General features: G+C 41.2%; 1 protein-coding gene and 1 pseudogene across 3 annotated transcripts; one reads left to right on the top strand and one right to left on the bottom strand.

The window, feature by feature from the left end:
• Window positions 1-15: 15 nt before the first annotated feature.
• LOC144013903 (UDP-glucuronosyltransferase 2A2 pseudogene) lies at window positions 16-5301 on the bottom strand (annotated as a pseudogene). Its single transcript, XR_013282363.1, has 2 exons — window positions 5197-5301; window positions 16-4129 (listed from the first exon to the last, which is right to left on the bottom strand). The product of XR_013282363.1 is annotated as a UDP-glucuronosyltransferase 2A2 pseudogene (transcript).
• pfkfb1 (6-phosphofructo-2-kinase/fructose-2,6-biphosphatase 1) lies at window positions 1739-20950 on the top strand. 2 transcript variants are annotated; one of them, XM_077513263.1, is made up of 14 exons: window positions 1739-2089; window positions 12754-12879; window positions 12953-13049; window positions 13122-13188; window positions 14793-14867; window positions 14963-15019; window positions 15212-15333; window positions 15399-15606; window positions 16589-16735; window positions 18029-18133; window positions 18424-18553; window positions 18627-18689; window positions 18757-18821; window positions 20131-20950. In XM_077513263.1, exons 1-14 carry the CDS (start codon window positions 2023-2025, stop codon window positions 20188-20190), a joined length of 1389 nt encoding a protein of 462 aa, XP_077369389.1. In that variant the 5' UTR covers window positions 1739-2022; the 3' UTR covers window positions 20191-20950. The 2 variants fall into 2 exon arrangements, with proteins under 2 accessions (XP_077369389.1, XP_077369390.1); XM_077513264.1 differs by lacking the exon at window positions 1739-2089 and adding an exon at window positions 6986-7120.
• The last annotated feature ends 719 nt before the right edge of the window (window positions 20951-21669 follow it).

The raw sequence follows: 21669 nt of genomic DNA, 5'->3' as shown, positions 1-21669 counted from the left end.
TCCAACCAGTATTTTACGACCTTTATTGAGCCAAGGCGCACATTTCATTGCAAGTCCTCCAACAAAAATATCACAAAAAGGAAGACTAGTGAAATAATGATAATTTCATTTCAATTTACTCACAAACTGACTCCGTTTGAAATACGAGCCATGCAGGTGAATTGAGCACAAAGCTGACTTATTCAAAGGACACTATCATTTATTTTGTTGCGTGAACAGCAACAGCTTAATTTCACCTTTGGCCATTTCATGGAAGAGCATTTAATTGAAGTGGCTATCACTATATGTTGCTGGCATAGATACATGAACATTATTTCCAGTCAATACCTATTTTTCAGCACAATTAGTTTCAAAGTGGATAATTTCCTGCGGTATACCTCATGTCATATCACAATAGAGAGCCTTGGTTGGGAATATGACGTAAACTTACTAACGTAAGCTGTTTTTAGCAATGGGACTGTTTCTTCAAACCAATCAGATTACAAATTTGCCTCACTGGCAGCTGGCCCACAAAAATGTGAACACTTTTCTACCCTCAGAGCTCATACTTTGTTTTACTTTTCACATACCAACTAGGTCAATGAAGGTGATTCCGATTCTGATTCTTAAGGCCTCCATACATCAAACCGACGTCAGGAGTGCGGGGGGGTCGTGGGGGGGGGGGGGGGGGGGATGGGGACCGGTGGGGCGCTGTGGGGGCCCGCTGGGCCTCGTTCTGCGGCCTTGGGCTCGGGGGTGTGGGCCGGGGCTGGGGCGGGGGTGTTCCGGGCGTCTGGGTCGGCTCGCCGACCGGTGTCCGCTCGGGTGGCTTGGGGGTGGCCTTGGTGCTGCCGCGGCCTGGGGATTTCGGGGGGGGGGGGGGGCGGTGCTCGCTTTGCTGGACCGCGGTTGACGGCTTTCTTTCTTTGGTGGTGGTCCTTATGCATACCAGATCCGTCGCACCAGCATCTACTGAAACTCAACAGAAGTAGCCTCTCCCTCCCACAGCCCCTTGAATCAGTGGGTGCTGGTGTCTGTGGATCTCACTTTGCTTTATCTATCCTTCCCTCCTTCCTCTTTTTAGTTTTTCCTCTGGTCACTTGAGATCTCAATTTATTGGAAGTTTGAGGCTTCTGGGGTTGGCATAAGACTCTGGTTTTGTAACCACGCAGGAGGGGTTTTGTTGGTGCTGGATTTCACTTTGATGGATTGGATGTACTGGCTTCTATGGATCTCACTCTGCCTTATCGATCCTTCCCTCCTTCCTCTCTTTAGTTTTTCCTCTGGTCTCTTGAGATCTCGCTAAATTTGCTGGAATTTAGAGGCTTCCGGGGTTGGCGTAAGACTTTGATTTTTTAATCATGGGGAAGGCAGGAAGTGTTTGGTCGGTACTGGATTTCACTTTGATTTATCTTTCTTTTCTCTTTATTTTTTTTCTGACCTTTTCTCTGGTCTCCTGACCATTTAAACTTCACGACTCTGGCAAGATTCTGAAGTACCTGGTTAAGGCGAAGGGTAATGGGATATTTATAAGGCTTTAGGTGAATTAATGAGTATAAATTTATACGTATTTGCACGCACACGCACGCACGCGCACGCACGCACGCAAACGCACACACGCAAACGCACGCACACACACACACACACACACACAAAAAAAACAAAAAAAAAAAAAAAAAAAACGACGTCAGGAGTCGGACAGTGTTCGGCCGACGTTATGCGCCATCTGACCAGTGTATAAATTACAGTCTAATCGAGTTGGTATATGTCGGAAGGGCGTTTCCAGCAAATTCGACATGTTGATTCAGCGTTGGGGCATTTGATCACTGCGATTGGCTGTTAGCTAGCGAATAAGCACACGGGGCAAGAAGAGGAAGTGGCGAATGCGAATGAACAGTACTGAGACCATTTTTTTCCCCCCGCTCATTTCCCCTGCTGTACCTTCCGCATTTGAACGTACTATGTCTGTCTGGACAGAAGATCGGGAAGATGACTGTCTCTTTGGTTTAAGAGAGACCGGCATTGTATGATATTACCGTTAAAATGTTTGCCGACAAAGGTATGAAAGCCAAACTACGGCATGACCTGGGGACACGACTATATATAGCAGGTAGGATTTACTTTTATATACAATACTGTGCAAAAAGTCAGAGGGTTTCATTCACGTGGGAGGACATTGTGAGAGAAAACGTAATTAGCATGCATTGTTTACGTTTTGACATCCCGCCCCCGTAAAGAGGTTTCCGGTTGCCTTTCGGAATAATGACTACCGCCGCAGACGGTATGGAGGGGAATGACTTCTCGCACATGTGAAGGTACGTAATAGTCAGGTCAGTACAGTGTGTTTACTTCATTTTTCGATGCGACGTGCTGACGTCTGGGCCGACGCCACAGGGGGTAGGCGTTGGTCACAATTAGCCGACGATTGGTGTATCTGGGCCTTTAGCTGGATTAAGATTAGGTTCAGTCCCCACTCAAAGCCATAATGTTAATGTGACAATTAAGTCTCAAAATGTTCTGGTGTGACTGCTTTTCAGGAGCTTGTGAATCTACTCTCTCTTGGATTTAAATGGGGAATTGTTGGCCCTCACTAGGTGCTTACAAAGACATCTACAGGAAAACCACATTGATGCAACAACTACAGAACAGAATAGCGCAAGGACTGCGATCACATCCAGACAGTGATAGGCGTACCATGGCAATTTATAGGATTCTGTGCGCAGATGTGCTGCGCCTCTGTGCCTCATGACGTACTCAATCCAGAAGATGGCGGTGTCGATGGGTTTCATGGGTTTGTCGCGATGAAGTTGGGACAGTTTGATCATGTTCTGCTTGTAAGGCTTCTGTGGATCGAGAATATTCCTCAGGGAAGCGGTGAAAGATTCCACGTCGAGCGCCGCCACGTCCACAATCTCGGCGCCTCCGCGGGCCTTCATCCGCACCATGTTGTCATGCTGGTCGAAGATGAGTGGAATCCCCAAAATCGGAACGCCGTGGTAGATGGCTTCGTATATGCCGTTAGTGCCCCCGTGTGTTATAAAGACTTTGGTCTTGGGATGGCCCAGTAAGTCGTTCTGAGGCAACCAGTCTACCAGCAGGGTGTTGTTCCCCAGAGCGGCTGGTCTCTTCCCGATATGTCTCCACACAACCTTTTGAGGCAGCCTGGCAAAAGCAGAGGCGATGATCTGGGATAGCTCAGGGCCGAGGTCGCCCAGCAGAGTTCCTAAAGTCATAATCACCACGCCGTGTTCGCCAGAACTCTGCACAAAGTCCTCCAAATCTGCCGGCAAAGGCTTGGCGGGCTTCCCCTGAAACCCTCCGATGTAGACCACATTGGGCATGGTGGGACGAGGGAACTCAAAGGTAAAGTCGACCCTCATCAGCCAGATATCGGCTTCCTGCATGAGAGACATGGCACTGACGTCACCTCCGAAATAGCGATCGCACACGGCCTGGTAAGGCGGATTGGACACGTAGTAGTACATGTAAAGCAATGCGCCATGATAGATGATGTTGTTGATTCGTTGGCGGAAGTCCATTTTGTCCGAGTAATGGGAGAACAGTTGAGGAATGTAGGAAAGAGGCGACGGTGCTATGGCAAAGTGTCCATCTCCGTTGAAAATCCAACGCACGTTAAAGACCATGGGGAGGTCCAGATAGTGACCCAGCAGCACCCCACCTGGAAAGACCGGATCAGTCAAACAAAGATCATATCCACTTTCCTTCAGTTCCTTGATTAGAGCTTGATTTTCCAATATGCTGGCCACCATGTTCGCCACAGCCACCTGGGCCTCCCCGAGAAAGCTGAAAACGTTCCTGTAAGCCTCCACAAAAGCCCACAGCGAGCCTCTGTGCCGCAAGATCTCGATGGATCTCTCCAGTAAGGAGGTCATGTCGTCCTGGCTCTCAATGTTGTTGGACTCCTCCAGCACGATGGTGATGGAGGTGTAGTGGGGCGACTTCTCAGTTATGTACCAGCTGGTGGATGTTCGCAGCACTGTGATTTCGTGGCCTTGAGAGTGAAGCGCCTCCACCAGAATTTTCATGTTGAGCCAGTGGCTTCCGTCAGTAGGATAGACCAGAATTTTCCCGCCCCAGCAAGTGGCGGAACACAGTAGCAGGAGAGCCAGTCTTGCATATGGTGCCATTGCTAAAGAGGACACACAGACAAACATATTTAAAAATAACGATACATGGTTGCCTCGCTTTTTTAGTTCTGAAGTCGGTTTGTTTATCTTCCACCAGTCGTTCTGTGCTACAGTAGTATACGTTATGTGAGCCCGAAATCTATTTTTAGCCCTGTTGTGTGTTGTGTATTCAATTTTAACGTCTCTTTAATTCAAAATAGCTTTCATCACTGTGGGCAAACACCTTGGGGCACACAACCATTATGGGTGCAGTTCATACATAGCAATTGATGCCATCTCAGTTATCCAAAACTGCGCGCCAAGTTAAGGGTGTTCATTCAGACCGTCTTTTTTTGACATACCAGGAAGTGAATTTATGTTCAATTGCTTGTTTGACGTTCCCTTTGTGCATTTCATAAATACATAACCATTCTTTTTAAATTATTGAAGTTAGTTTAGTGAAGTTTTTGTGGCGTTTCAGCATTGTGACCTCTTGCTGAGGACAGATTGAACAACATAGACCTTCTGACTGCAGATCAGACAAGCAAACAAATTCACAACAAAAAAGCTAAAAATGGATGATTAAAAATGACATTCATATACGCAATTCCTTCAACTTTAATTTTTTAAGCATGTTTGTCTTGATGAATATATTGATATTTGTTTTTTTCAATATATAAATTACACTTCTTGTGTAGGACATGTTTTGTCACAACTGTGAGGAATCAGTGAAATATTAACCACATCTACAGGACAGTCACAGTCTGGCAAACAATGCTAAATATCAACAGATTTTGACGTAAAATAGTCGCACTAAATGTTTTCAAAATATTGTTGATTTAACTACTTTATCCATGATCCCTCACACCCTTCCCCCCAAAAAACTTTTATATTGTTCACAGGACTTAAGATCAATTAAGGCTATATGTTGTGTTTTTCAAACGAACATACTCTTGATATAGATCAGGCCTGTTTGTTTTTCTAACGGAACCCAATAAAATCACAAAGTATGTCACATCAGTGCACACTGATGATGGAAGGAGTTCCTAAGAGATCAATCTGACATTTTGTCGGAGAAGCAGATTCTCACCTCAGGTCTTGTCAGCCACTGACTCCCGCGTCTGCCGTTGTCACGTAGCGCTCGGGCTGAGATTTTGTTCCAAGAGGAAGTCAATGTGTAACTGCTCCAATGTCCTGCTTGTTTGTCCAAATCCCTCCTCTGGTTTTCCTGCACAGTTTCCTCTCTATCAAAACAACATCTGGAAGTCATTGTCATAAACTATCTGAACACTATAAAAAAACCTTTCCCCAAAAATAATTACACTGATTCCTTTGGAGTCACCGTATGAAATTCAAGTGGTCAACATTTGACTTGTCAGTTTGTGCAGGATGAAGAGTTCAGTTTATTTTTGTATGCGCTGTTATTCAATTGGTCACTTCAGTCAGGCAACAGCCCACACACTGTTCAAAATATGATGATAAAATATGAATATGGAATCGTTCCATTCTGAGGAAAAAATATGGAATCATGAAAAACAGACAAAGAAAAAAAACAAATCACATAACTAGTATTTAGTTGCACCACCTCTGGCTTTTATGACAGCTTGCAGTCTCTGAGGAATGGACTTGATGAGGGACAATCAGTATTCTTCATCAATCTGGTGCAAACTCTCTTTGATTGCAGTTGCCAGATCATCTTTGCAGGTCGGAGCCTTGCTGTGGACCTTCTTTTTTTTTCTTTTCTTTTTTTTTCTTTTTTCCCCCAATTTCCACCACAGGTTTTCAATTGGGTTGAGATCTGGGCTATTTGCAGGCCATGACATTGACTGGATGCGTCTTTCTACAAGGAATGCTTTCACAGTTTTTGCTCTGTGACATGATGCATTGTCATCTTGGAAAATGATTTCATCATCCCCAAACATTTTTTCAATTGAAGGGATAAGAATGCTGTCCAAAATGTCAATGTAAACGTATGCATTTATTGAATATTTAACCACAGCCATCTCCTCAGTGCAGATTTGTGACTCATCACTGAAGATAACCTTCATCCAGTCACCCACAGTCCATGATTGCCTCTGCTTAGCACATTGCAGTCTTGTTCTTTTTTGTTCTTTATGCATAAGTCTTGTTGTCAAGTCAATAGAAATGAACACTGATGTGTTATTCATTACACTGCCACCCACTGGCCAACCATTGAAAATGCAAAAAATAATAATATATATATATATATATATATATATATATATATATATATATATATTGGGGGTGTGAATTGCCTAGTACGTGACGATTCGATCCGAATCACGATTCATAAGTCACGATTCGATTCGATACCGATTAATCCCGATATGAATTTACAAGTTGATTGTTGAGATTTTTTTTTACTCAAACTTAGAAAATACCATTCAGTAAACTTGTGCAATGTACACTGTAAGATTTGTATGAAACTTCAGTCTTATAACTGAGCCACAAGTTTTCAATTGCGTGCTGTAGTATCGCGATATATTGCCGAATCGATTTTTTTAACACCCCTAATATATATATATATATATATATATATATATATATATATATATATATATATATATATATATATATATATATATATATATATATATATATAAAGTATTGATCTCTCTCTCTCTCTCTCCCTCTCTCTCTGCCTGTCTGTCTACATCGACGTAGAAACACTTAGTGACCTTTGCACTATTTAGGACCCGCCCTCTGCATGCTGACTGTGTGTACTGTGTGCACGTGTGTGAACTCCAGCCCTGGCAAACGTTAAAGGTCATCACCAGTGTGCTGCTATCGTATGTCCAAGTGTCATGAAGAGTGGGCCGGGGTGAGTAGGGGGAGCGGGGTTGCCCGTCAAATAACTTGGGCATGGGATGTCTTTAAAAAGAGCGCCACTTCTTTATGTGGCGGGCTGCGTGAGCTCAGCTGACGGCCGCACACGATGGAGCTTCCCCAGTTGGAACACGTGGTAAGACGCAGGTGCGAAGACAGCAGCACAGGTGAGACGGAACACGAGTTGAAGATAGCATCGTCCTACTTTGTTTTCGGGTGGAATTAGGCGTAGAACAGTTCTGAGTTTAGGGGTTTGAATCTGGAATCTGACCATCCCTTGTGGTTTGTCAGGTACTCCGGTTTTTGCAACATTCCAAAATCATGCTGGTTAGCTTGATAGCTTCATTGAAGACTTTAACTTAGCAATAGTCTGCTTGGCAACACTCGGACAACATCAACATAACACGTCTTGTTAAAAGTTAGACCCCAGAAGTAAAGTCTTGCAGTATTAATAACGCAGCTCCACCACTTGTTTGGCCACGTTGTCTTATTTAGCAGTCACACTCAATCAAGAATCACAACAATGGTCTGATTGCTTTTGTTTTGACGGCTAACAGGCTGTTACGCCGTTGTTGCCCTCACTTGTCCGAGCATTGCCGAGCAGAGCGAGAGCCTTGTTGTTGTCTCGAGTTGTTCATGAAAACTTGCCCTTTGGAACGTATGGCAAAGAATTTAGCTAGACTGTTTATATGGTAATACAAAACCTGATTTACTCCATTTCCCATGAATAACTACCAAAACAAAAGAGAATAACAACAAGTTTTTAATCAAGTCACAAGTAACAAAGATCTGCAAGTCAGCTTTCTGGAGGTGCAAAGTGCAGCACTTTATCAGTTGAGATTTGTATCCTCTTGTTGTCGAAGCCTCCTTTGCGGCACATGTAGGGGGCGTGACAATAAAGAAACGAGATCGTGTCAGACGCGCTCTTGACTCAATGCCAGTCAGCGAATGGCTTTTGTCGCACCATCTCGCCACTATTCTGCTCGAACGTTGGTCATTACGTTGGTTGTCACGCTTTGCCACACAACACAGACATGACGCAAAGAAGCCATTTGAAAACGCTTATGGGAAAAATTACGAGTGGTAAAAGTAGTCATACTTTGTACTTAATTAGAAGTACACATCTGTACAAAAAAAGTGCTGATTTAACTCCTTTACAAACATGAAAGTCAACAGGTACACACTGAATTGTACTTAAATACTTAAGTCAAGAGTAGGAATCAAGTTTTAGTGTAAATGTTTTGCTAATGTGAACTGACAAACGTTAAATGTTAAATTAGCTAAAGGTAGCAGAAGAAGATACACATTTGGCAGTAGGTGCTTTTTCAGATTAGACGGACAATTTTTGGAGCAGGAGAAATGGGAGGTTTTGTTTTCTTACTTTCTTTTTATTTATTTATTTATTTATTTATTTTTTTAGCAGCCTAAACCGCACAAGACATCTGAAGAAATTCTCTTAAACAACTCCACTGATGTAGAATCTCTTGCTTATCTCTTTGCACAATCTGATTCATGTTCCTTCCTTCATGTCAGCGCCCACTTGATTTACTTCCGCCTTAAGTCGCCAAGATTTTAATCATAATCATTTTAATGAAGAGCTCAGCTGTGGTTCACATGACCTATTTCTTCTTGTATTTTTTTTCAAGTTGTCATCCTCAAAAAATAGCAAGCCTATTTGAACAAAGTAAAGGGTAGAAAGTTCAGATTTCTCCTTTTTTCAATGTCCATCACATTTCAAAAGTGGTTATTCCTTTTTTTCATCAATGCCCATTTTAATCCTTTCATTCCAGAGATTTAGCTAATACTTACTAAAAAAAAAAAATGTGACTTGAAATACATGATGCTAATATTATTCATTAAGAGCCATCAGGTCAAACATCTATAACAGAAGGATGGATCCACTTTCTTTCTGTGCCATGCCCCAAAGACAATTCCCCATTATCGCTAATCCCAAACGTAGGGTCAGAGGTTAACGCTTAAACCTGAACTATCCCTCTCCCATCGCCTCTGTTTTCACAAATAATCCATGTATCATTTCCCATACCACTTATCCCTAGACAGCCTCTCCCAGTTGTTTTGGGGCAGGAGGTGGGTGGGGGCTCGACACTAGACTGGTCGCCAGCCAATCGCAGGGTACCTTTACACAAGCAAGCATTGACACTCACATTGACACCTGTGGGTAATTTTGATGACACTAACGTGCCAACTTTTGGAATGTGGTTCATGGTTGCATGTTTGTACTCCAGCAATCAGGAAAGCTGGACTTGTGATTACCCGAAACCTTACAACTGTGAAGGAGACGTGCAAATGACAGTGCCACCAGGCTGCCCTATTTGCCATCTAATCATCGCCTAAGATGATTGATTAAGATGAATTGGTGAGAAAAGAGATGCTGTGCACATCTCAATACATCATCTGTCCTTTAATTAATTGTCTGACATGAGACTGGGCAAGCAGCTGCTTCCCCACTTCACATGTGCACGTGTAGGATACGCGCATCTCCAGTCTGACGTCACCGTCCGCATTTATCGCAGGACATTCAAACCACCAAACAGGCACAGCTTCCCTTCCTCCTCCTGTGTAGTGGCGCTCCTCTGCGTACATTTCATCACCTTGAATGAATGCAGGTGGCAGAAAATGTCTCATCTGCTCAAGATATCAGCTGTGCTGTAAGATGAACCACAAGAGTGACGTAGTGGAGCAAAAACTACCAACTATGTGGTGGCACATTTTTCTTCAAGTGTTGAATTCAACCCGAACCTCACCAACTAGTTTATAAAGTATGGAAGCGTATGTGGCTCTGCCAATGTGGTGTAAACATTTTTGACTGGCAAATAGCTTTGAAAGTATTCGCATGTATGTTCAAATGTTACATATTTAAAGCCGTTCAAACGTACTTGCAAATATGTTTAAATGTACTTGTAGGCTAAATGCTAATAAGTTAGCATTTTTTTTCCCTCATAATTCCTTGCGTAAATCAGAAATATGCCTCTTTTTTTTTTTTTTTTTTTTTTTTTTTAGCATTTGTCCCACATTATACCAGTACGTTGAAAAATTATGTAAACATTGTTGATTCAGCATTTTATGATTTATTACCAAGTCTGAAGTGCATGGTTTTGCAAATACGTTTAAATGTACTTGTAAGCTAAATGCTAAAAACTTAGCATTTTTTTTCCCCATAATTCCACGTTTGTATTGACTTGTGCAAAAAAGAAAAAGTTTGTTTTTTTTAAGCATTTGCCCTACGTTATACCAATACGTTGATAAATTATGTAAACATTATTTATTCATAATTTTTATGTTTTATTACTAAGTCTGAAGTGCATGATTTCTGTTGGCAACTATATGCTAAAAACTTTTCCATAATTCCACGGAGGTTTTGACTTGCACGTGCGCATACCCCATGGCATTATGGGAAAGTTTTTAGCATTTAGCCTAAACATATTTGCAAGTATGTTGGAACAAATACATTTAAGCCGGTACCCCACTGAGGAGCGAACGTTTGCGAGTGTTGTCGAAAGTGGTGACTGGGTTGGTCAGGGTTCGTTCAAGGTTTGCAAACGACCTGATAACTTGCTTAGTCACATTTTTACTCTGACAAAATAGGCTTGTAACTTCTTACAATTTCCATAGATGGCAACATGAATTTAAAAGGATGTTAATTAGAGAGAGGTAAATTCATCTGCTTTTGAGATATTATTTGATTGAGGTCTTGAGGACTAATAAGGGAAAATAATTAGGAGTACATTGAGATGGGTTTGGGAGATCATTATTCCAGTACACATATTTTTTGTGATGTTTTTGTTTGGTGGTGTTGCATAAAACTTTTCTTATGACAATATGTCCTGACTCATTAAAGGTTGTGAAACAAACAACGCAGTAGAAGGCACCAGAATGCCCACCGGCTTTTGTTTGCCGGCGTGAATTAATTTCACGCTGAATGTGTGTCGCGTCTTGGTCATGCTGCATCCCTCACGTCACATGCTGTCGGTGGACCCAGACAGTGTTGGGCCCACGTCAGCCAGACTAGACCAAGCTGAGACTCGGTCGGCTCAGTCACTGACGCGGCCCTTTCAACGTTTTGCTCATGCGGCATAATCCATTGATGATCGAACCGCCTGGAGGCCGACAAGCCCCGCCTGGGCCCACTATCACACACATACAAACATACACATACACAAGCCTTCCGGGTATGTTGGCGGCACAAACATCTGCAGGCTGAATTATAAATGACGGACACTTTTTCATTTTAATCAACAGCAGAATCACGACTGGGTAAGAGACAAACACACACGTCTTCTTTCATTTTGGATGTCAATTTAAAGGGGTCGTGTTTGCAATTTTGGAAAAAAATTAAACAATAATCCATCCATCCATTTCCTGAACCGCTTACCATTATCATATTTGTTAAAACAGTCATTGTGACTTGACAGTAATGTGTAATATGTATGATCTGTGGGTGAAAAAAAGTGTACTCATGGGCACAGAACTGCCACCTCGCAAAAATCTGACATTTTTCTGAAAGGGATTACACCACGGTATTTTAAGTCCAACAGTTAACTATAGGCATATAATGATTCAATCTTAGCTTTGACACCATGGCGATGTCATTTTTAATGAAATATTATGTGTTTTGTTGGTTCTATTTCTAACTCGGAACTAAAACGCCTGGTTCAGTAAAAACCCGCCTCTCTCCGTGTGATTGACGCACCCCCAGCGAGCCGACTGTCGTCTGCTGTTGGAGCTCTGCTCGGAATGGCCACGCAACTTGACGCAAGTCAATAAACATTTGAAACAAAACGGCTCCTTGCCGCAGGAAATCGTGGAGGAGAGTGAAGACAAAAGAGAAAAGAAGGAGGAAAAAAAACAAACAAACCGGAAGTGGTCTTGAACCAGGGACTTGCTGCTTACAGAGCAAGCACACTAACCACTATACATTTTGTTCAGTTAGGTTCAATAGTGCCAAAGTTTTACTTGTAGTTTACATAGCCAATTGTCTGCACTTTGGCATTGCAAATGTGAATGATAATTGATTGCTTTGAATTCATTTGGACAATGTTTACTGATAAAGGCTACTTTTGTCACTATCTCATGGAGGTCTCAGAGAAAGTGGGCATGTGTTTAGTGCGCAGAGGATGGGGGTGGGTCCGCACTTTATAATGTCATAAAGTGAGCACTCACTCATTTTCTCAGGTTGGAAGGGGCTGGTGCTTGGAGAGCAGAATGACCTAGAATTTCTCATAGAGGGGTAAACCAATTCCGTCATGTTTTTGGTGAGGAATTAGCATTTTAACACTGCTAACAGCTCCAAAAAGGGGATTTTTCATGTTGCTGTCCTTTTAAAGTTGTATGTGTTAACAAGATTTCCGCCAGAGGCAACCAAAGCTCTGCTGAAAAAGTAGGAATTGGTGTCAAGGAAGTATGTCACAGGTCATTTTTAAAAGTAAACTAAATACATCTTTTTAGTTTAGATTGAATTTGGTCCTGTTATTTATTTATTTATTTATTTATTTATTTATCTATCCATTTAACTTTTAACAAATTTATTGAGCTGAACTTCATATTCATACGTCCCTTTTTTAAATTTGATATTAGCTTTGATCGTCCTAATCTCTAAAGACCTGATTGTAAGGTAGTTAATGTTACTTGTATTTTATTGCAAAGGCAATAGCATGCATGCATGTTTATGCCTATGTGTGTTTAACAGTTCTGTTTCTGTTTTATTCCTGTCCAGAAGAGACCCCCAAAAAGTCCAGTCCTCAAAGAAAAAAACTGCAACAAATTGTACTTGTGTTTGTAGCATCAGTGCCACAGCTCTGCAACTCTCCGACGCTCATCGTCATGGTGGGCCTGCCAGCCCGAGGGAAGACTTACATCTCCAAGAAGCTCACCCGCTACCTCAACTGGATCGGCGTTGCCACAAAAAGTCGGTTTGGCAGCCACAACCACGTCAACTTCCTGAGTTCCGCCTCCGCCTTATTGCTCTTCATTCCCGCCAGCGTTCAACGTGGGCCAGTACCGTCGGCAGGCCGTCAAGACCTACGAGAACTTTGAGTTCTTCAAACCGGACAACGAAGAGGCCATGAGGATACGCAAGTAAGGAGCGGCCGCTTAAAGCCACCTGATGGTGCCGTGAGAGAGGCGTCACCGTCGTTTCTTGCTCTGCAGGGCGTGTGCGGCCGCCGCCCTGAGAGACGTCGCCACCTACTTCGCCAGGGACCAAGGTCACGTGGCGGTGAGGCGGACCAACGTTCAAATTCACACTCACGCTACTGAAATGCGAGCAAAGAAACGACAAATGATCCCATTCGCGACTAAAATGCTCTCACACCAACCCCCAAAACGCTCTCATTCACGCCACTGAAAAGCTCGCAGCCATGATTTTTCTACTCACACACACAACTGTAACTCTCTCACATCCACTACCGAAATGATCTCTCACACATATACTACTAAAACCCTGTCACTCACATGAAACTAAAATGCTCATACTCACACGCAACTCAAATTCTCTCACAGGCACTACTGAAACTTTTTTCAATTATATTAACCACTTATGTGCTCTCTCACACACACTACCCGCCGCTGAAAAGCTCTCAGACATGATTTTCACTCTCACATCCACTACTGAAATGTTCTCACACTCACTACTGAAAATATTTCACTTATATTGACTATTTTAATGCACCACTGATACACTCTCATTCATTGCCACTGAAAAGCTCGCAAGGACATGTTTTTTTTTCCACACTCATACTCAAATGAAATCCTCTCACATGCACTACTAAAATGCTCTCACACTCGTAGTACTAAAACTGTGTCACTCATAGGAACTAAAATGCTGTCTCACTCATATTCAACTGAAATGCTTTCACACAACTTTAAAAAAAACAACTTTTTTCACACATATACCATTAAAACCATGCCACTCACGTGAAATTAAAATACTCATACGCTACTGAAATGTTCTCACACTCACTACTGAAAATGTTTTCACTTATATTTACATAAAAACGTCAGTCACACTACTGAAATGCTCAATGATACTACTTTACCTCTCTCAAAAACTCTGCAAAAATATGCTCTCACACACTACTATTCATGCCAATGCGGTACTCTAAAACACGCAAATTATTTTTTTTTCACTAACACCCACACAATTGGATTACTCTACGCCCCCCCCCCCCCCACACACACACACACACTACAGATTTCCCCCCTCTTATATCCACTCAGTGAAATGAAATGATCTCATACATACGCCCACTACTATAGCGTTCTCTCACACACTGCCAAAATGAAGGTCTGACATAGACTCCTGAAATGTGTATTTCAAGAAACTATCCGAGCACATTTCAGTATATTGAGTGTTGCTCAGTCTGATGTGTGAGATTTCAGTTGTGTACATCTGTGTGTGAGAGGTAATCCTTCAATCATGTCCCTTAACATCCTCTCAAATTCATTTGCGTAAACGGTCTTCGCTTCCACTCACAGTAGGATTGAGTGACACCTTGTAGACATGGACTGTACGGAGACTCAATAAGAGCTGCCCCCTTCAGGCCAAACAACATCATTACATTTGTCTCATATGAAGAGTTTGACAATGTTTATTGAGCCAAAGCAATTGCATATGAAAAATGTCACCAGACACCACTAGGGGGAGCAAAAACTACTCGCATGCTTACGTAAAAGTACAGCCATTTGTCAGGTAGAATTCAGCTCTTGTACTTAAGTTGCTACTTCAATTTTACTGATGAATATTGAATCTTCATTTTCATCTTTCTTTTTCACTGGTATGGAATACAAGTGTTGATCTTGCTAGCAATGTGTCTTGTGTAGGTTTTTGATGCCACCAACACCACAAAGGAGAGAAGGGCCGTCATCCTCGGCTTTGCCAAGGAGAGAGGCTACAAGGCAAGTGGACAAAAAAAAAAGGAGCCACCACGGCCATTCTCTGCTATGCATGTGCATATCCCTACACATTGTCTTTTAAAAGTATTTGTTCCCAGGTTTTCTTTGTGGAGTCGATCTGTGACGACCCTGAGATAATCGCAGAGAATGTCAAGGTGAGAAATCCTCATCACTTATCCACTTCTCGTAAACAAGTTGATCTCCTTCGAGAAGCAGACCTGGGTCTAATGCATTTTGGGTTCATCCTCAAATGTCACCCCCCGAAAAATACGTCCAACTTTCTGTGAGCCGTGTATGCGTCTATCCTGTCCACACCATTCAATATCCAAACCACACTTCCTTTGCAGCAAGTGAAATTTGGGAGTCCAGACTATGTGGACCGCAGCATGGAGGAAGCCATGGAAGACTTTCTGCAGCGCATCGAGTGTTACAAGTCCAGCTACATGCCGATTGACGATGAGAAAGACAGGTTTTGAGTCGGCATAGTAGAGAATATTATCGATGCTCCGACTAAAGTTTGTTTTGATTGAACAGGAAGCTCTCCTACATCAAGATCTTTGAAGTGGGTAAAAGATATCTGGTGAATCTGGTCCAGGATCATATCCAGAGCAGGATCGTCTACTACCTCATGAACATCCATGTTGCGCCGAGGTCCATCTACCTGAGCCGCCACGGGGAGAGCGAACTCAATCTTCTTGGTCGCATCGGCGGAGACTCTTCTTTGTCCGCCAGAGGACATGAAGTGAGTGGCGCACTTGCCTGGATCAAACTATAAGATTGTATCCCTGTTAATGTCTTGTAATCTGAACCAGGTTTAAGGCCTGGTACAAAAATGAGGATTTTAAAAATCTGAACAGTTTGTTGATTTGTTACAGCTCTCACAGAAAGGTTTTTTTTTTCTACTGAAGCATTAAACAGTTTTAATTGGAGTCCTAGAGTGTGAGGTGTGCTCTGATAATCTCAGCACAGCAAACCACACACATAAACAGAATTTCTTCCATCATTGATGTGGAATTTAGTGGTAATCTAAATGAGCGTGAAATTCCAGACAACGCCATCTAGTGGAGGGACTTGAACACTGAGCAAGTTAGAGGAGAGTTCTCAATCGAAGCAAGTAGTGGTGTTTTTTTTTCTGAGGTCCACCGGACTTTGTGTTTCAAGTGGAATGTTTATTTTTTATTTACGTCAGGTTGCTATTGGATTGGCTGAAATTAATTTCACGTCACAATTCACCGACTCATGACTCAGGGGACGTCGTCTATATCGACACACATAAAGATTTTTGCTCATAAATATGGAACATGTTGAAGATTATAGGCCTGACCCATTTTGGACCTGATTATCTGGACCAGTCCACTCTTAACACACCTCAGACCAAATGAATACCTTATAGGATCTTAAAGGTTCTTCTTAAAACCATGAGGTAGTCAACATTCTTCACCTAGATAGGGCAAAATCACAGATTTTAATTCAATTTCTATTTCTATTTTTGGTTTTGGGTTTGTTTTTATTTTTATTTATTTTTTTTATTATTATGTTTGCCAGCATTTTTAAAAGAATGCTTTAGGTACATTTTTTGTTCCCAATGCATTTAAATGGATGTCAATTATACTCTGATTTTCACAATATGTAGGGTTAAAAAATCCTGTTGTTGATACAGCTGTTGTTGTCACCATTGTTCTTTTGTCCTTGACAAATTGCTCGGCTGAATTCCTTGTCTGCAGTACGCTGCAGCTTTGAAGACTTTCATCCAGAGTCAGAAGATTCATGACCTGAAGGTGTGGACCAGTCACATGAAGAGAACCATTCAGACCGCACACGCGCTGGGGGTCCCGTATGAGCAGTGGAAAGCTCTCAACGAAATAGACGCAGTAAGTTCCATTCAGCATAATAACACTGGATTACTCAAGTGAGTGAAATGGTAGCGTAGTGAAGTATCCACCTATCTATCGTGCGGATGTAACCTGTCAGGGTAACGTTCTCGTTCGCTCCCCGTGGGTCTCTTAAAAAAAAAAATAAAAATAAAAAAAAATGCAGAATTTATTATCCTACTTTAAAATTTTTATTTGTTTAGATAAAATATTATTCAAATGAATGAATACATTTGATTTATAAATTTTTTTAAGAAAAATTAAATATTCAAAAGTTGCCAGAGTCCAAAAAGAGGAAGAGGAATAGGAGAAAATGTCCATGTAATTGCCAAGAAATGTCACCAAATTGAATTTAAAAATAAATAAATAAATAAATAGGTAAAAAAATAAATAAATAAATAAATAAAAAAGCAGAAAAGAAAATGTGAAAAGTAGCTATAAAATGCCGGAACAAAATGAAGAAATCCCAAAAATTAACTTAAAATGTACGCAAAATTGCCCTGCAAATTTATTTAAGATAAAAAGGCAGGGAAAAAATGTTTTAAAAGTAGCTATAAAATGTCCAAAAACAAAAGAAGAAATCTCGAAAATTGCCATAAAATGTCAGAAAATTGCCAAAAATATCAGTAAAACTAATAGCAAAAAAAGGCAGAAAAACATGTCCAAATGAGGAAGGAGTGAAGTAGAAACTTACAATTTGTCCATAAAAAGGCAGAAAAGACTAAAAATGTACGGAAAAAGATGAAAAAATCCAAAAAAAGAAAATCCAAAAACGGAAAACAAAAGGTAGAAGAAAATACATTTCAAAAGTATTGACTAACGAGAACACACTATTTTGCTCATCACAATGTTCAAATGTTTTGCGGCTCCAGACAATTTTTTGTTGTTGTTTTTTTTTTTTTTTTTTGTTATTTATTTGGCCTCAAATGGCTCTTTTGACAGTAAAGGTTGCTGACCCCTGCTATAGTTAAACAAAATGACAGGTATACTCAGGTTCATCTATCAACTAGGTTCACTGAGACGACGAAAGGAAAGGAAAAGTACATAATAGAAATAAATAAATAATAAATAATGAGAATAATAAGAAAATAAAAACTCTTTATTTACCGCTCACTTGTAAATAACTAAAATATTCCACAGCAATTTATAATCAACTCCAAAATAGGTTAAAAGTGTGGTAACACGTGTTTGAACTCTTTTCAAACTTTACTTTTATTTATTTTTATTTTTTAAACAAATAAGATTTCCTCAGTTGAATTGTGTTGTTGTTTTTTTTGTTCCCACGTGCGTAAGGGTGTATGTGAGGAGTTAACCTATGAGGAGATTCAGGAGCAATTCCCTGAAGAGTTTGCGCTGAGGGACCAGGACAAGTTTCGGTACCGGTACCCAAAGGGTGAGGTAAGTCCTCCCCTCGACGCACAGGGCTGCTAATCTACGATTCCAGACCAATTACATGCGTCCGTTGTGTCCTGACGATCTTCTTTCCCAAGCTTGTGAGGGAACCAATTTCTTCCTATACATCTATTGTGCCCACTTTGTCTTCTTTTGTAACCAATTTTAGATTTGTTGTGTTCAGACGAATATTTTTCATGTAGAGACGCTCTCTTACGTGGCTAAGAGCAGTTTTTTCTTAGGACTTCTCAGCCCAGTTGTAGGTGACCTTGACACATTGTTGTCTTATGTGCCAGTCCTATGAAGACCTGGTCCATCGCCTGGAGCCGGTCATCATGGAGCTGGAGCGTCAGGAGAACGTTCTGGTCATCTGCCACCAAGCGGTCATGCGCTGCCTCTTGGCCTACTTCCTGGACAAACCTGCAGGTACACGAAGAATCATCTTGCTCCTCGCTGCCGCATTCCTTCCTAATCCGTCTCCTTTTTGTTCTCTCTGAAGACCAGCTGCCCTATCTTAAATGCCCTCTCCACACGGTGCTCAAACTCACACCAATAGCCTACGGTAAGTGGCGGCTGATTGACCCTATGACAGTACGGTCCCCTGTTCTTGATATTGTTCTCGATTGTAGGGTGCCAAGTTGAGTCGTTCTACCTCAATATTGAGGCCGTCAACACGCACAGAGACAAGCCAACGGTAAGATCAATGACATAGAAGAACATAATCTCGACACACAAACTTTTTTATCTTTATTATATACAATATAATACAATAATAATTGCCACTTTTAATTATGTATTATGATTTGTTATCTTATTGTAGTGTTTATTTTATTATGTTGTACTTGAGTGCCTTGAAAGGTACCTTTTAAATCAAATGAGTTATTATTATTATTATTATTATTATTATTATCCATCCATCCATCCATTTTCTTGACCGCTTATTCCTCACAAGGGTCGCGGGGGCTGCTGGCACCTATCTCAGCTGGCTCTGGGCAGTAGGCGGGGGACACCCTGGACTGGTTGCCAGCCAATCACAGGGCACACAGACGAACAACCACCCACACTCACAAGCACACCTCGGGAGAATTCGGAGCGCCCAATTAAACTGCCATGCATGTCTTTGGAATGTGGGAGGAGACCGGAGTACCCGGAGAAAACCCACGCGGGCACGGGGAGAACATGCAAACTCCACCCAGGAAGGTCCGAGCCTGGACTCGAACCGGAGACCTCAGAACTGGGAAGCGGACGTGCTAACCACTCGACTACCGTACCGCCCCTATTATTATTATTATTATTATTATTATTATTATTATTATTATTATTATTATTATTGTTATTTTTTTTATTATTATTATTATTATTATTATTATTATTATTATTATTATTATTATTATTATTATTATTATCTACACAGTAAATTCTGTAGAGTAAATTAAGACTATTTAGAGTGGGACTAAATAGACTCAGTTTTAGAGTAATACTAGAGTATACTTGGAAGAGAGTAAAAAATAAAGGTTTGAAAAAAACTGAATAAAAGTCACTCAAGGGGTGAGGAACGAACTCACGACCTTCGGCTTAGGAGACAGACGATCTATTCCATGAGCCACGCAGCTCCTGCTGCGTGTTAGTATATCGTTTTTGTCAGCTGGAATCTTCAAGAGACCAAAAACTAATATTAGCAAACAGTGGCATAGCTCAGGTGGTAGAGTGGCAGTCTCCCAAGCTGAAGGTCCTCAACCCTTGAGTGACTTTTTTTTTTTCCCCAATTCTTTATTTTACTCTCTTCCAAGTGTAAATATTAGCCTACTCTAAAAGTGAGTCTATTTGGTCCCACTCTAAATTATCAAATTTACACTACAGAATTTACTGTGTATTTTTCCTTATTAAAAAAATAAATTGTCAACATTTTGGGAGTGGGGCTAAAACAGATTGCATTTACTATATTTGTTTTTCATTTCAAACTCCACCTTGAATTGTCCTTGTTGCGTGTGTTGATGTTGCAGAACGTGGAGGTGAACAGGAACCCAACAGAAGCACTGCAGACGGCTCCTGATCACATTTGACGGGATACGGCTGCCATCTTGGACCTCGTTGTCCAATCCACAGTCCAAGATTCTTATCTCTCCCGGAGATAAAGGAGGGCTTTTATGTATAGATATATTTTAGAATATCAAATAAAATGCCGGAGGGGCTTAAATGGGCCACCGCCGAGCCTGTGACGAGCCGCTTGAAACTCTCGACATCGAATGGCGGCAGTTGGAAGGTCGACTGCTCGGCTTCATTTTGGACATGACTTGAAAACACATCGTTTGAAGGACAAACGCCATCTTGCGGGGATCACGTCCTGTCCGGATGTCAAGATGTCTCCAGTCATCTTGGCACCGATTTGAAAAGTAGATGACGAAATGAGAAGCAGCAAATTTCTAATACTTACGGTCTCTGCATTACGGTGATAGTGACGCCGCCTACTGGTCCAAGGGAATCCTGGGGAAAAAAAAACTGGGTACTATAATGCCTGATGATTACTGGCAACAGGTGTTAAGGGTAGTTTGATCGACACGTGTTATAGTTGCACGTCGTCTCCAGCGGATCATTCCCACGTATTTTGATCCTGCCACATTTTGGTCCGAAATGTTTGACACACTCAGCACTGCATATGGCGAAGGTGTTCCTTCTGACCCGTTTTTGGCTTTGTTTGACGCCCCCTTGCAAACAGCGCTGTTATGTTAGCGAGACGATTTATACTTCTGGACTTGAAGCTTTCTTGGCCTCCTCATAATGTGGATTAAAAATGTTGCTCTGAATAAAACTTGAGAAACTTCAGTTTTCCCTTCAAGGTTCCTTGGCTGCTTTTGATGAATCCTGGACACCTCTTTTAAATCTTAAGTAGAAGCTTCGACAACTCTCCCTAATTGTGATGACTGAGTCACCAATCCCCCCCCCTCCTTTTTAAAATAAATGTTATTTACCGGTACTTATTTTAATTATAGTAATTATATTATTCGCTGGTTTTAGGTCCTTTGTGGATTCATTTTGATGTGTATTTGTGTGAAGGTCGTTCTGCTGGATGCGTTTGGTTGAAAATTTTTTTTTTTTTTTTTTATCTTTGGGAGCATGACTTCTAGGGGTGTTAAAAAAAAAATCGATTCGGCGATATATCGCGATACTACATCGCGCGATTCTCGAATCGATTCAATAAACGGCAGAATCGATTTTTTTTTTTTTTTTTTTTTTTTTTTTTAGGATTCACACCTTGAGCATGGAAGAATGTTATATGAACGGCACATTAAGCCTTAATATTTTTATTTTAATGCTGTTCAAACATGAAACAGATTACAACCTCTATAAGACTGAAATTTCAGATAAATAAATAATACATTTTCATATAAATCTTACACTCTACAAGCTTACTGATTAGTATTTTCTAAATATGAATGAAAAAAAATCGCAACAATCGACTTATAAATTCGTATCGGGATTAATCGGTATCGAATCGTGACCATTCGTATCGGGATTAATCGGTATCGAATCGAATCGTGACC

Source organism: Festucalex cinctus, chromosome 2 (assembly GCF_051991245.1).
Source record: "Festucalex cinctus isolate MCC-2025b chromosome 2, RoL_Fcin_1.0, whole genome shotgun sequence".
In the NCBI taxonomy this organism is placed as follows: Eukaryota; Metazoa; Chordata; class Actinopteri; order Syngnathiformes; family Syngnathidae; genus Festucalex; species Festucalex cinctus.
The sequence above is the reverse complement of the archived record's forward strand: the minus strand, read 5'-3'. Positions and strand labels throughout refer to the sequence as shown.

What these genes read in the sequence shown, in the direction of transcription:
- pfkfb1 (XM_077513263.1), top strand. Translation starts at nt 2,023, where the DNA reads ATGTTTGCCGACAAAGGTATGAAAGCCAAACTACGGCATGACCTGGGG. An exon ending in GGGACCAAGGTCACGTGGCG is followed by an intron (nt 13,189 to 14,792) that starts GTGAGGCGGACC and finishes TGTCTTGTGTAG; the next exon opens with GTTTTTGATGCCACCAACAC. An exon ending in CCAAGGAGAGAGGCTACAAG is followed by an intron (nt 14,868 to 14,962) that starts GCAAGTGGACAA and finishes ATTTGTTCCCAG; the next exon opens with GTTTTCTTTGTGGAGTCGAT.